Genomic DNA, 15,529 nt, shown 5'->3' on the forward strand with positions numbered 1-15,529 from the left:
TATGGCTGCTTTATTTCATGTTTGAAACTAGTTGATCATCAAATTAATTACTTGTAAAAAGAAGAAAAAAAAATTGTACTTTTGAGACTTGAGATTGATAGGCCCACGACCACAAGAGATGAAGGTAGAAAACGGTTCACCTTCATATATTGTTAGGTAAATCAAGTTAGCCATGTTAATAATTCACCGAACATTTTGAGATTCTCCGACATTTTTTCTTTTCAATGCGCATACGTCCTTTGACCCGAACCTTGATTGACATCCTTTTTCCAGCGTATAGTACTCTTCCATTTCAGCATTTCATAATCTCTTGTTACCTTCCTTCTAATTCAAATTGAACTCAAATGCTTTCCAAATGTAGTGTAGCTGATTTGATTTTAGTAGCCTAAACAATATCTGGAGTAAAACTATAACCATTTAATTCCAACTCTACAATTATTTCGACACTACTAGAAATTCGGCAAAAACCGATCAAGAAGAACTTTGGTCGGTTTTTTAAAATATTTTAATTTTTAATTTTTTTTACGAAACCAACCAACTTTGGTCGGTTTTCTTTGGCGCAAAAATGCGGAAACTATTTTTGAGTCCCGCGAAATTTATTTTTCAAGAAACCGACCAGCTTTGGTCGATTTTTCAATTAAAATAAATAAAAATTAATATTAAAAAAACCGACCAACTTTGGTTGGTAATTCTTAGGCCAGTCATTTTAAAAACCGACCAACTTTGGTCGGTAATTTTATGTTTTAACAAAACCGACCAATTTTGGTCGGTTATTTTCGTGCGAAAATACAATTAAAGAGTATAAATAAATAAAAAGACAATCTTAAAATAAAATGCACCAATGGTCTAGTGGTAGAATAGTATCCTGCCACAGTACACAGCCCGATTTGATTCCCAGATGGTGAATCTTTTGATTACATAATTAAAATACCGACCAACTTTGGTCGGTTTTTTTTTTGCAATATCTTTTTTTGAATTTAATTGGCCGACCAACATTGGTCGGTAATTTCCGACCAACTTTGGTCGGTATTCTTAATCGACCGTCAAAATACCGTCCACACGTAAATGGTCGCGTTTTGGTCGGTAATTGACCATAATCGACCAACTTTGGTCGATTTTTTTGGTCGGTTTTTGGCGCATTTCTAGTAGTGCGAATACTTCTTAATTTGAAAAAAGATATAGATTAGGGAGTAGCTGTAATCCTAATATTGGAACAATCCCTTTATTAATTACTCAGTATAATCAGTACAAAGTTGAAAATCAAATTAAAATTTGAGAAGTTAAATCAGAAGCAGATCATAGAATAAATTACTCCATCCACAAGTGTTGCCAGCTTTGAAATCACGTAAATAACTTGCTTCTCTATTTTGTGCAAAAAGACTATTAGGTGTGTCAAATTTTGATACTTTATTCTTGGAATCATCACGTAGCAAAAAAGAAGAAGAGAATCGTAGAAGGAATAGATATGGGGTCTAGTAGTTAATTTAATATATTATAATTAGGTGAAGTTAGTTGATAAAAAGGTAGGTTAATTAGTTAGTTGTATAAATAGAAGTTAGTTACACTTGTATAGTAGCTTTTTGAGAATTAGTTAGAACAGTTCATTTCAAATACAGAGAATGGAGCTTCTCCTTCTTCTTCATCGACTTCCTTCTGCCATGGCTGACTAGTTCAATATGGCATCAGAGCTTTAAGGCTAGATCAATTAACTCAGCAGCTTCAGGAGAGGAATATCACTGGTTAATTGCTTCCTTTACTCTGTTCCTTTATCATTTTTTTAGCAAATTCCCTAAAATTAGGGCTTGTTCGATTAGCCTCAATTTCTGCTGAAATCTAGTGATTTGTGACCTAAATCATCTCAATTAGTGTGGTGCGATATAATCTATACTGTCTACAATGGCAATTGATGACGGGATCTCGGCTTCAACTCCTCCAATGGCGACTGCAACTCAGGCTCAAACATTAAATGCTCCAGATCTGCTACATTACAAGCTCCCTCTGTACATTCATCCTTCAGATACACAAGGTTCTATTCTTATCTCAATTCAACTTTAAGGCTCTGAAAATTACTCAATTTGGAGTTGGTCAATGAAGATTGTGTTGCATGGTAAAAATAAACTAGGTTTTGTTTTAGGAACTTGTAGAAGAGAAATGTATGATCCTAGCTTGCATGAACTCTGGGATAGATGTAATGACATTGTTCTAGCTTGGATAATGAACACAGTATCTCCAAATCTACTTAGTACTGTAATTTATGCATCTGATGCTCATAAGGTGTGGGAAGACCTTAAAGAGAGGTTTGATAAAGTAAATGCCTCTAGAGCCTGTTATCTGCACAAGGAAATGGCTGCACTAACTCAGGGCATATCCTCTGTGTCTGTGTACTTCTTGAAGCTTAGGGAACTATGGGATGAGTATGAGACACTAGCTCCTCCTCCTTCATGTGGATGTCCAGAGTCTGTCAAACATGCAGAACATTATCAGTTGCAAAAGCTATATAAGTTTTTAACAAGTCTAAATGATTCCTATGAGAACGCAAAGGATCAAATTCTTATGACAAGGCCTTTACCAAACATAAACCAAGTATATGCTATGATAGTGAATATAGAAAGTCAAAGGAGAAATGACAGTTGTGGGATTAATGCTAGCATTGGTGTTGATGGCAATGATGTTACTGCACTACTAAGCAGCAGAGGAAACAACAATGGTAACAACTCTGGTGGTGGTAACATCAATTACAAAGCTGGGACCAATTACAGCTATGGAAGGTCTGCACTTCAGTATGACTACTGCAAGCTTAAATGTCACACAAGGGACAACTGCTACAAGCTGCATGGATATCCAGCTGATTTCAAATACAGGAAGAAAGGAGGCACTCCAAATACTTATGCTAACAATGTGTGTGGTGCAGGAAATCAGGGATCTAAAGCTCAAGGATCATCCCAGCAAACAGCACCTATCTCTAATACAGCACCACCATCTCCAGTTTAGTTCTTCACTTCAGAGCAATACAATCAAATTCTGCAAATGCTAAACAAAGGAAAAGAGGGAGAACCTGTGGCTAATGCAGCTCAAATGGGAACATCCGGTATTCCTACTGCCCTAATGTCTAGTCTAGGAGACCATAACTGGATAGTAGACACAGGGCTACAAATCATATGGTACATCAGTTAGGTTTGCTTCACAAATTCAAAGAATTGTCACAAATGAGTAAGAATAACACCTACCTACTGGAGAGCAAGTTACTATCACTAAGACAGGAGAATCTCACATATTTCAGGACAAGACAATTGGAGAAGTATTATATATACCTGAATTCAAATACAACCTATTATCAGTATCAAAGATCACCAAGGAGTTACAATGTTGTGCATCATGCTTTCCTGATTTCTGTGTATTTCAGGAACTCTCAAGTGGGAAGGTGATAGGGATTGGTAGAGAAGAGGATGGCCTTTACATTCTGAGGAATAGAGGAAACTCAAATTCACAGCAAGTCTCTGAGAATAAGGATGTCATCAATCAGTTTTCTGTAAATACCATTTCCAGTTCAATAAGTGAAGATAGTTCCAAGAATAAAACTAAGACTGTTGATTTGTCTCTTTGGCATAGAAGACTAGGGAATGCTACTTTAAGAGTGTTGAGAAATATAGAAAGCTTGTGTAACTCTCAGCCGAATAATCATATATGCTCTGTATGTCGTATTACTAAACAGGCAAGACTACCCTTTCTTCTAAGTACTACTTGTTCTGCTAAGTGTTTTGATCTTGTGCATGCTGATGTATGGGGTCCTTATAAGGTTCCCACTCATGATGGTAAGAGATACTTTTTGACTCTAGTTGATGATTTCTTTAGGATATACATGGCTCTTCCTAATGCCTGCTAAAGCAGATTCTATTGTAGCACTAAGGAACTTCCTAATATATGTCAGAACTCAATTTGGCGGTGAAGTGAAATGTCTTAGAACAGATAATGTTTCAGAATTCTTCAATGATCAGGTGAACAATTTGCTTAAGGAGTGTGGGATTGTACACCAAAGTTCTTGTGTGTATACACCACAACAAAATGTTGTTGTAGAAAGGAGACATAGATATATCCTAGACATGGCAAGAGCTTTAAGGTTTCAGGCATTTGTACCCTTAAGGTTTTAGGTTGAGTGTGTATCCATAACTATATACTTACTCAACAGATTGCCTACTGTGTTATTGAAAGGTCAGTTACCTTTCCAGAAATTGTTCCACAGAGCTCCTTCACTACAACATCTCAGAGTATTTGGAAGCCTGTGCTATGCTACCACTGTCAAAAGGGGTGATAAGTTTAGTCCAAGAGCAATTCCAGCAGTTCATCTTAGATATTCCACAACTCAGAAGGGATATTATCTCTATGGCCTAACCTCCAAGGAGTTCTTTGTAAGCAGAGACATTGTCTTTCAAGAAGACATTTTTCCCTTTAAGCACATGAACACTGGCCTTTCTCCTATGTTCCCTGTGGTGCAACTAGTTGAACCTGATCCTCCTGTTGTGTTTGCTCCATTGCATTCACATACAACCTCCACTTCTAACCCTCATGCTTCCCAGCTTTCCCCATCATCTTCTGTCAGGGATCCCTCTCCTCAGCTAGTACAACTTAGAAGATCCTCAAGGGAATCAAGACCACCTGTATGGACGGGAGATTATGTTGTCCAACAGAAGTCCTCATGTCCATATCCACTGTCCAACTATGTGGTGTATGACCACCTCACTCCAGCCTATAGGTCTTCATTAGCTGCTTATTCAGCAATTGTAGAACCCAAGACCTATGCTGAAGCCAGTATTAATCCACTGTGGGTGGTTGCTATGAAGTCTGAGATTTCAGCTCTTGAGAGCAATAATACTTGGACAATTGTAGACCTTCCTCCAGACAAAGTTCCTATAGGCTGCAAGTGGGTGTTCAAGGTCAAGTACAAGTCCACAGGAGAGGTGGAGAGATATAAAGCAAGGCTGGTAGCCAAAGGCTACAACTAGCAAGAAGGTTTGGACTACACTGAAACATTCTCCCCTGTAGCTAAGATGGTTACAATAAGGTCTATAGTGGCTCTTTCTGCTGCTTCACATTGGTTTGTGTTTCAGATGGATGTTCATAATGCATTTCTGCAGGGCGATCTGTGTGAAGAAGTTTATATGCAAATTCCTGATGACTTTTCAAGCCAGGGGGATTATCAGAAGGTGTGCAAGTTAAATAAGTCCTTGTATTGACTTAAACAAGCTCCTATACAATGGAACTTAAAGTTGACAGAAGCATTGACAGACCTAGAATTTGTACAGTCACACTATGGCTATTTTTTGTTCACACACAGGAAAGGAGTAGATTTGGTGATTGTGATTGTCTATGTTGATGATTTGCTAGTGACTGGCAATAATCTAAACTTGACTGAGAAGGCTAGAAAGGACCTTCAGAGCAGGTTTAAGATGAAAGACTTAGGGGTACTGAAGTACTTCCCTGGAATAGAGTTTTTAAGATCAGAGAAAGGCATCCATATGTGTCAGAGGAAGTATGCACTTGAGCTGCTATTTGAGACTGGTCTATCAGGAGGAAAACTAGCATTCACTCCACTGGAACTCAATCACAAGCTTATCTCCATATAATTGGATAAAGTGTTCAATAAGGAGAACTTGTATGATGACAGGTTACTTGAAGACATAAGTGGTTATCAAAGGATAGTGGGAAGACTGTTGTATTTGATCATGACTAGACCTGACATAACCTTTGTGGTTCAGGTTCTGAGTCAGTTCATGCATGCTCCCAAGAAATCACATCTAGATTTTGCTATGAGAGTTATCAGGTACATTAAAGGTAATCCTGGTCTTGGGCTATTCCTACCATCAACTGGCAATCAAAAGCTGGTTGCCTTTTGTGATTCAGATTGGGGTGCTTGTGTAGAGACAAGAAAGTCAGTCACAGGTTATGCTGTGAAGTTTGGTGATGCCTTAGTCTCTTAGAAATCAAAGAAGTAAGGAACAGTTTCAAGAAGCTCAGCTGAAGCAGAGTTCAGAAGCATGGCCACTACTGTTGCAGAGATAAAGTGGTTGGGTGGATTATTTGAGGAGTTGGGAGTATTAGTTGAGTTTCCAGTTCAGCTTCACTGTTGATAGCAAAGCTGCAATTCAAACTGCATCTCATCCTATTTTTCACGAAAGAACCAAACACATAGACATAGACTGTCACTTTGTAAGCTAAGGGAAAAGATTCAAGAAGGAATGATCCAAACTTAGCATATTAGTACATGAGAGCAACTGCCAGATATCTTCACCAAGAGTCTATGCTAAGGGTGTTAATCGGGTCAGGCTGACCCGTTTTTAACCCGCTTCAGCCCGGTACTGTAGCATTTAGGGCGGGCTGGGACGGGTTGGTAGGGGGACCGGGTTTTGGACGAACATGTTTACCTTAGCGGTGCACCGAACCCGCTTAACCCGACATCCCTTAACGGGTTGTACACGGGCTGCAACCCGTTAGCAGCCCGGTTACCGTTGGATTTTAAAAAAAAAATTAATTGGACCGTTCCCAATGGTCAAATTGAGAAATGACCGTTGGGGAACGACAAATATTATTATCAATTATTTAGTTTAGCCATTACATAATTATTATTATCAAATATCAAGTTTTCAAGTGAAGAGTGGTATCAAGTATTCAAGTATAAAGTATCAACTATCAAGTTTCGGTTTATCAATTGAAGTTTGATTTTTGATACCAAAACTTCAAAATTAGTGCTGCATCCGGAATCCCGGTACACTCGCTCCATCTCTTTCTCTTATTTGGTGTATACTTATTTTATTATTTAGAATTATTAATTTAGTTTCTTAATTTAATTTCTTACTTTAATTTCTATCGGAAACAGCCTCTCTGCCCTATCGGGGTAGGGGTAAGGTCTGCGTACACATTACCCTCCCCAGACCCCACTTGGTGGGATTTTACTGGGTAGTTGTTGTTGTTGTTGTTGTTGTTGGATTTACTTAGAGTGGCCAAAAAAGCGTGCACTAGTAGAGGTGGTAGTAAGAAAACTTCCAAAAGATCAAGAGGTGGTGTTGGTTCTTCTAGTAGCTTTACACATATTTCTGAAAGTTCACCTGAAAATTTAAACGTAGATTATGAGCGAATGCAAGAAAATTTTGGTGTAGATAATGATTTAGATGATATGTTAGATGATGATATTCAATCACCCGATAATCTTGAAACACCACCACCTACACCTGGTAATGCTAGACAAACTCAAATGTTAGGGGTGCAACAAGTAGGCCTCCTCTCCCTATTAAGAAGAATCGACGATTAAGAAGTAAGTGTTGGATGCTTTTTGAAAGACTAGAAGATCAAAAATTATGTAAAATGTAAAATTTGTAGTGAACATTATAAACATGAGCCTGGTAAAGGAGGGGGAGCGGGTCAACTTCATAGGCATATGGAAGAGAAACACCCTCTTGATTGGGGAGTAGATGAGTCATCTGGGCAACAAAAACTTAACCCGAGTACTGAGGGGGTTATTTGGGAAATACGATATTAAGAAAGATCAGGAAGAATTAGCTAAAATGATTGTTTTAGGTTGTTTACCTTTTAGTTTTGCTTCTTCACCGTATCTTGTTACTTATATTCAAAGAATTTATAGCCCTATGTTTAAAGGTATTCCTAGAAGTACTTGTAGAGCTGATATCTTTAGGCTTTTTGGACAATATCAGACATATATACGTTATTTGTTCGCAAGTCTTCCTTGTAAAGTTTCTCTTACTTCTGATATTGGTCGTGCTGTAAACGGAAATGATTATTTGACTGTTACATGCCATTGGATAGATGATAATTTTTGTATGCAAAAACGTATTATTGCTTTTAAACATGATAAAGATCAAAGTCATACTGGTGCATTTATAAGTAATACTATACATGAAGTTGCTATATTTTATAATCTTGCAGAAAAAGTTTTGTGTATGTCATTTGATAATGCTTCTAGCAACAATGCTGCTATTACAATATTAAAATTGCATCTACACCCACCACTTCCTGAAATATTTCATGTTAGATGTGCATGTCATATTTATAACTTGGCTGTGAAGAGTGGCCTTGAATTATTTAGAGTTGATATTACTTTAGTTAGGAGAGCTGTTGGTGTAATTCAAGGAAATAATAGAAGTGCTAGATTAAATGCATTTAAGGAAAAATATGTGCACTATAGACTAAAACCAAGACTCATACCTGAAGAAATAGTTACTAGGTGGAATTATACTTATTTGTTCTTAAGATGTTGTCATAAATATAGAATGCCTATAACTGAAGTTGCTAATTCTCATTGTACCGATCCTAACCGTTTGTTAACATCTAGAACTTGGGATGTCATTCATGATGTTGTACAATTTTTACAAAAATTTTATATGGCTACACTTGAGTTTTCTGGAGCTTATTATCCTACCGTTTCAAATGGTTTAGTTCATATTGTTGAAATTTCTCTTTTACTACATAATTTGAAGTAGAAAGAAGGATATGCTACTGTTGTTGAATCTATGCTAGATAAGTTTAAAAAGTATTTCTACCCAATTCCCTACATTTATCTAATTGGTGCTATTTTAAACCCTACTGTCAAAATGATAAAGTGTCGCCAATTAATTAGAGCTTTATATACTTATATAGATATTGGACTAACTGAACCTCCTGATATTGACACTTGTGTTTCTGAGCTACACACACATTTACAAACTTTATATAATTATTATGCTAACATTGTTGATGCTTCTTCGGTTGTAGATGCAAATACTCTTTCAACTAATCATTCAACATCTGGAACAACAATGGATGATGATGATTGTGTTCAAGATTATCAGATTTGGTCTACACTAGGAGAGCATCAACAAACCAGTACCAGGAATATTGATGAACTACAATTCTACTTGCAAAAGTTACCATAGCCCCTCACAAAGGATTTTCAACCGCTGGTTTGGTGGAAGAGCAACTCAAATCAATTCCCTGTTCTTTCGGACATGGCTCGAGACGTGCTAAATGTGTCGATTTCAACAATCGCATCAGAGAGCGCATTTAGCCAAGCAAGGCAGTAGCTAGGAGATACCCGTCATTCATTGGGCAGCAACGCTTTGGAAATTCTAGTGTGCTTCAGAGATTGGATAAGATCAGAACGGCGAAATCAAGGGCGTGCCGAGGTAGACGAAGAGGAGGACCAAGAAACTGGAGATATAATGGTTTATGGATCCGGTTCAACCAATGCCGGAAACCTAGAACATCATGTTGACATGGAAGAACTTAGTAAAATGATGCAAAATATGTGATGTACTATTTCTTATTTTTTTATTTGTTGTAAACTTTTAATTTGCAAGTTCAAAAAAAAAAAAAAAAGAACTTGCAAATTAATTTGAAGTATGAAGAATATAATTTGAACTTGCCTATTGGTCTTATTAAATAATTTTTTGTAGCCACTTACTTTCTAAGTTTCTAATTTCAAATTTTCAATTTTATAATTTTAAAATACAAATTTTAAATTTAAAACTTTAAACTTTAAACTTCAAAGTTTAATTCTAACCCTTAAAAGTTTGCAAATACTTAACTATCAATAACATTGGATAAGAAAAATAAAATTTAATTTTTTTTAAAAAATAACTGGAGCCCGGCCCGCCCGAACCCGCTAAGCCCGAACCCGTACGGGCCCTAAAAAACTCGAAATTTCCCAACCCGCCAAGAGCCCGTTTTCCTAGCCCGTTAACCAACCTGCCCGCTAACTGAACGGGCTGGGGTTTTCCCCGTTCAGCCCGTCCCAGCCCGCCCGATAAACACACATAGTCTATGCAGTCCACAACATGATTACTTACTTTGCAAGCTGGGAATGAAGAGTCTGTTTTCATCCCTCAGCTTGAGGGGGAGTGTAGAAGGAATAGAAGTGGGGTCTAGTAGTTAATTTAATATATTGTAATTAGGTGAAGTTAGTTGATAAAAAGGTAGGTTAATTAGTTAGTTGTATAAATAGAAGTTAGTTACACTTGTACAGTAGCTTTCTGAGAATCAGTTAGAACAGTTCATTTCTAATACAGAGAATGGAACTTCTCCTTCTTCTTCATCGACTTCCTTCCTCTTCTGCCATGGCTGACTAGTTCAACAAAAATATAAGAGGTACTTATTGTGTGGGTTTCAGACTTACACCCTTCTATGTGAATAAAAGATGGTTTAATTTTTTTTTTTTAAAAAAAGAAAACTTATACACTTGGTACCAGTTGTAACTTTAATTTCCATTGGCATAATTTACACTCTAATTTGCTTTCTAAATTAGAGACCAAGACTTTTGATTCTTCTCGAACCTATCTTTTTTTTTATTTTTTTTTATTTTTTTTTTAAAGAATTACACAATAAATCACTTTATAAGTTACCTTGCAATATTTTAGCCCAGTTACACGTTTACAAATATGTAGCCAAATATTAATAAGTTTAGATCCAAATTTTTTTCCGTCTTTTTTTCCCACTAGATCTTCAAGCGTGAAATATTTGTGAGTTTCCATTCTCCCTTTTTCTCACGTTTATACATATATATCCCAGCTACAAAAATGCAAAAATAGATGCGAGAAACCTACAATTTCATCTTCTTCAATGCTAATCTTATCAAAATTTCAAATACAAATTTGTGAGAAATTTCAAGTGGATATTGTTTGAACTCATTAGAAATAGTCTAAGTAGGCTGCATACAAAGTTTGAAAACACTTGATGAGGATTTAGACTAGTTTTAAATAAAAATTGCAAGTAAAAAAACGTACAGGAAGTTCGTTAGAGATACTTATACACTTTTATACAAAGAGGTACATTATGTATATAGTTGTATAAAAGTGTATAAAGATGTATAAGCACAATAGTGAAAGTGCTCGTGATACATATGTATATAGAAGAAGAAGAAGAAGAAGAAGTGAGAAATTCACCAAATACCTGTAAATGATATTTCAACCTTGTATACAATACTGTATAAGAGGTATTTATACACTATTATACAAATGAATCCTATCGATAGAGCTTCACGGGTTCTTCTTCTTCTTCTTCTTCTTCTTCTTCTTCTTGAGAATCTTCTGAAATTTAACTCAAATCTAGCTCGAAGAAGTGAGAAATTCACCAAATACCTGTAAATGATGTTTCAACCTTGTATACAATAGTGTATAAGAGGTGTTTATGCACTATTATACAAATGAATCCTATCGATAGAGTTTCACGGGTTCTTCTTCCTTGAGAATCTTCTGAAATTTAACTCAAATCTAGCTCGAATCTAGCTCCAAATTACTTCAAACATAAGTTTTGAAATCCTCTTGATGATCACAATCAATTGCCACAACATCCAATCCAAACAACTAACAATGAAAAATTCAATTTCCGAAATCGAAGTTTTGAACGACCTTTAAATGTGGCTTCTATTTTTCTAGTTTGATGATCCAATAACCTACCAAGTGAACCTATTTAATGCATGACAATAAACACAGTTCTCTCCATTCCAATGGAGGAAGTGATCTTCATATGACTCCAAAAAACTAATTCTTTTACGTATTATTTTCTTCTTCTTCTTCTTCTTCTTCTTCTTCTTCTTCTTCTTCTTCTTGGTTATCAGCTTTGAATCTGGAAGGAGAGTTGAAGAAGAATAACAATGGTAGAGAAATTTTAGGGTACAAAGTCGGGACACGGGGAGAAGAAGAACGAAAAAAGAAAAAAAATAATTGAAAGGGGGTGGGCAAACGGGTGAAAAGTAAATTTTCAAGCTATGTACAACCTGAGTCATACGTGGTAAAAACTTTCAACGTGGACTATTTTCTAATGGGTTATTGGGCCAAATAATAAAGCGTATAATTCTCCCTTTTTTTTTTTCCTCAAGTTACACTTGTAATTTAATTGGTGATGCTGAAGGATAAACTACTTTTGACCACCTTTATTTTTAATTAAACAATCTTAAATCTTAATTAGTTTAAGTTACAAAACAGTTAACTAATCTTATATAAGAGAAAATTTTAACAGAACAAAATATTAATAATTTTTACTAAAATTTTCTATTGCTATCATTTTTGATTTTTCCTTCATTATTTTGATTTTATTTGTTATTTATTTCGTTTATTTGGTTTTATTGATTTTTATGCATTTGGTTCCCAAACCGAAAAAGGTCCAAAATTGTCCTTAAACTATTGAATATAGAGCAAATATGGCCTCCGTATAATTTTGGTACCAAATATATCCTTACCGTTAAATTACCGGACCACCTATACCCCTAAAAATTATACTTGGTTTATAATTTTTATTATGGAGCTACAGTACTTGGTTATCACTGTGTTCGAAAAGTTGTCATTCGTAGTGATCTCTTGTAAACAATAGACTTTACTGTTTTATGTTTATGATATTTGAGACCAAAAAAAGATGAGCTTATCCCCAAGAATGACTATGAATTTAATGGACTCGCAATCTATACAATATCTTTTTACTGAATGATTTTCTTGTCTTGAAGGTTCTATGTCCATAAGATGATTTCCCCATTGGAAGTATTACTGTAGAGGTTTTTCCAGCAAGTGATAGGCAGAAGATAAAGAGTTGCTTTCACGTTGTAGGTGTTTGAAAGTTGAGTGGAAGGTGGAGTCAAAAAAAAAAAAAAATTAATGTTGTAAATCTGACCTGGAGCTTATTTAGTTTTTAGGGGTATAAGTGATCCAATATTTAACGGTAAGGATATTTTTTGTACCAAAATCTAAGGAAGGACATAATTGCTCTATATCTAATAGTTTAGGAGCAATTGTGGGCCTTTTCCGGTTCCCAAACAAATATCCACGCGTCGTGGTTAATTATGTTGATCATCATCGACCTCATCGAACTAAAAAAACAATATCACTTCTTTGATTCCCCTCCTGTTATCATCATTCATATCTCTCTCTCTCTCTCTCTCTCTCTCCGCCGGCCGGCCGCCGTTCTCCACCTTTGATTCATTTTCCGGCGACTAACTTCCACGTTACTCCTGTTTAAACCCTAATCCTATCCTCACAGGATGGTAGCTCTTTCAAATTCTTTGCTCTTACCAACAAATCCTTTTGGTAATATTCTAATTTTTCATTATAATTCGCTGCTTTTGCTGCACCCATTACTCTCTTCCCTTAAATTTATGTGACTGTGTTTGACTGAATGTGACTGTGTTTGATTGGCACGTAACTTAAGTACGGAATAAAGACTTTTTGAACTCATGTTCTTAAATGAATAGTATGTCATGAGATTCTGTGATTATAAAAGAATGTCATTAAGAGAAAAATGAAAATTTTAAGCTGTTTTCACATATATAAGGGTTTGTTCTTTTTAGAAAGAACTTATAAGGAAATAGTGCCAGGATTAATTTACATCAATCAAGCTCCGTAATAGCGTAATTGGAAGACTACTACAGAGTTCTATATTTCAATATTTGTGTCTCCTTATCTGTTAAAGTAAACCAACTGCAGCATGTAGTAATTTGTGTCTCAAAAGACCTTGAGACCTTAGTTAAGAACAAATCAAAATGGGCTAGTAGCTACAGACTAGTTGCGATAAACGTTCTTTGTTGTTGTTATACTTATGTTAGGTAGTTTTCTCACTGGAGCTTTTTAGTTAAGAACACAGACTTGTATGTCCGTGTAGGGATAAGTACGAGATTTATGGAACATCCAGTCTTAAGTTACACCAATTTGATTATAAGAAAGTCTTTCATTTTATATGGTGGTGTTTGACTGGATACAAAGTTTAAGATCACAAGATTCAAAGGGTATTATTTGTATGTTATACACATCTTTAATTAAGACCACAAGATTCAAAAGTCTTCATTATATTCTTAAATTTTGTGCTCAGTCAAAATAAGACATAAACCGTGGAAGTACATGCTGGCAAATATGCTGTTACGGAGCGTTAAGTTTAAAGACATAAACAATGGAAGTCACTTCAATTCCTATAAGATCATATCTGTAAGGGCTTTAATGGCAAAAACGTGAGTGTTAAATTTAAAGATTTTTCAAATATAAAAAGGTGTCAATCTTTTTGGAATAAAAAAAAGGTGTTGTATAAAATGAATAAGAGAGAGTATTATATTGCATTGGACTGAGATAGATATGAACAGAGTGGTCTTTAAATATTCATATTGTAGAGTATTCTCTTATACAGTGACATTTATGCTGTTCCAGCATCATTTTCCAAAATGCTTATTTGAATTCGTGCCAGGTGTTTATTTCAATACATTAAAAATAAGAGGTCCTTATAAAATTGAACAACCTTCTCTGCTTCTTATTCAATTAATTTTAAGCATAACATCTGAATGCAAATTGTTGGATATAAAATGGATTGTTTGTTCTTTTGTTCAAATTATTTGGGAACTGCGTGAAGCAAATAGTTCTCATGACAAATAAGATTGGTTTAGTCATACACGGCATGGTCAGTTGTTGCATTGATGACTCTCTCTTTCAACCAAACCTAGATGAGTAATGTGGCATAAGTCCGGTAACTTTATCAATGTGCTAGGCTCTAGTTTGAAGTCAGCAGACCAAAGTGTCAGTGGCACCACCAAGTTGGCCTTCAGCCCAAGGAGTAGAGGAAAATCATCCTCATCTAGAAGTTCATTGACCGTTCAAGCAGGATATAGGTATTTCTTCTCTTATTCTCATGTGCTCTCGTTGTATGCAACATATATTGATGTTGCATCACCCTTCTTTTGTTTGGTGGTCAGTAGTCCTTCGATAGATTATATTTTCATCTTCATAAGTTAATGTTAGAGTTGATTAGACCAAATCAATTGAAAAGTTCAATCCCTGATAAATGGGCCCTCTGTCCGATCATGTTTGAATTAGTTTGGTCCGACAGTTGTTCTGCAAAACTGTGAATCCAATTTGGCTCTTTACATTTAAATAGGAAAAAGAAAACTGTACTTTTGTTTCTTTCACGCATTGGTGATCCACCGACAGGAGAAAATATCTTATGGGATGTTTCTCTTTCTTGTTAATTGGCAGTGATGGTGGAAGGCCAGGCAATACCAGAATCTTTGTTGGTGGCTTTCTATTAGGAGGAGTAATCATTGGTGCACTTGGTTGTATCTATGCGCCTCAGGTAAAAGTGCAGTAGCACTTGTATTGGGCACCGCCTTTGGTCTTCTTTGCTCTAAAAATACTTGTGAATGTTGCTTCATCACTTCTTGATATAAAGACGACCAAAGGCGATGACCTTTTCCGTATTGGTCACCGTCCTTGGTCGTCTTTGCTCTAAATGCCTTTTCCGAATTTCTTCTCTCTTGCTGTACGTGGGAGGGGTAAGATGACTGCCCTTTAATTTCTCTTTTACAGATTAGCAAGGCATTAGCTGAAACAGATAAGAAGGACCTCATGAGAAAATTGCCCAAATTTATATATGATGAAGAAAAAGCATTGGAGGTATGCTGGTATTCTGCATGTCTCTCTCTCTCTCTCTCTATATATATATATATATATATATATATAGTAGGTTAGGGGGGGGGTAGGGGTAGGGTGTATGTGTTCTTTTCGTTTTTTGTTGACTGTAC

General features: G+C 35.9%; 1 protein-coding gene across 1 annotated transcript in view; it reads left to right on the forward strand.

The window, feature by feature from the left end:
- Positions 12,780 to 15,529, forward strand: part of LOC109232206 (thylakoid membrane protein ssl2009-like) — a 7,307-nt gene continuing 4,557 nt past the window's right edge. Inside the window, exons 1-4 of the mRNA XM_019397891.1 lie at positions 12,780 to 13,058; positions 14,500 to 14,620; positions 14,985 to 15,081; positions 15,315 to 15,401. Of these exons, the coding sequence (XP_019253436.1) occupies positions 13,013 to 13,058; positions 14,500 to 14,620; positions 14,985 to 15,081; positions 15,315 to 15,401 (351 nt within the window). The 5' untranslated portion in view covers positions 12,780 to 13,012. The remainder of the gene's footprint in view (positions 13,059 to 14,499; positions 14,621 to 14,984; positions 15,082 to 15,314; positions 15,402 to 15,529) is intronic.

Source organism: Nicotiana attenuata, chromosome 9, assembly GCF_001879085.1.
Source record: "Nicotiana attenuata strain UT chromosome 9, NIATTr2, whole genome shotgun sequence".
Lineage (NCBI taxonomy): Eukaryota > Viridiplantae > Streptophyta > Magnoliopsida > Solanales > Solanaceae > Nicotiana > Nicotiana attenuata.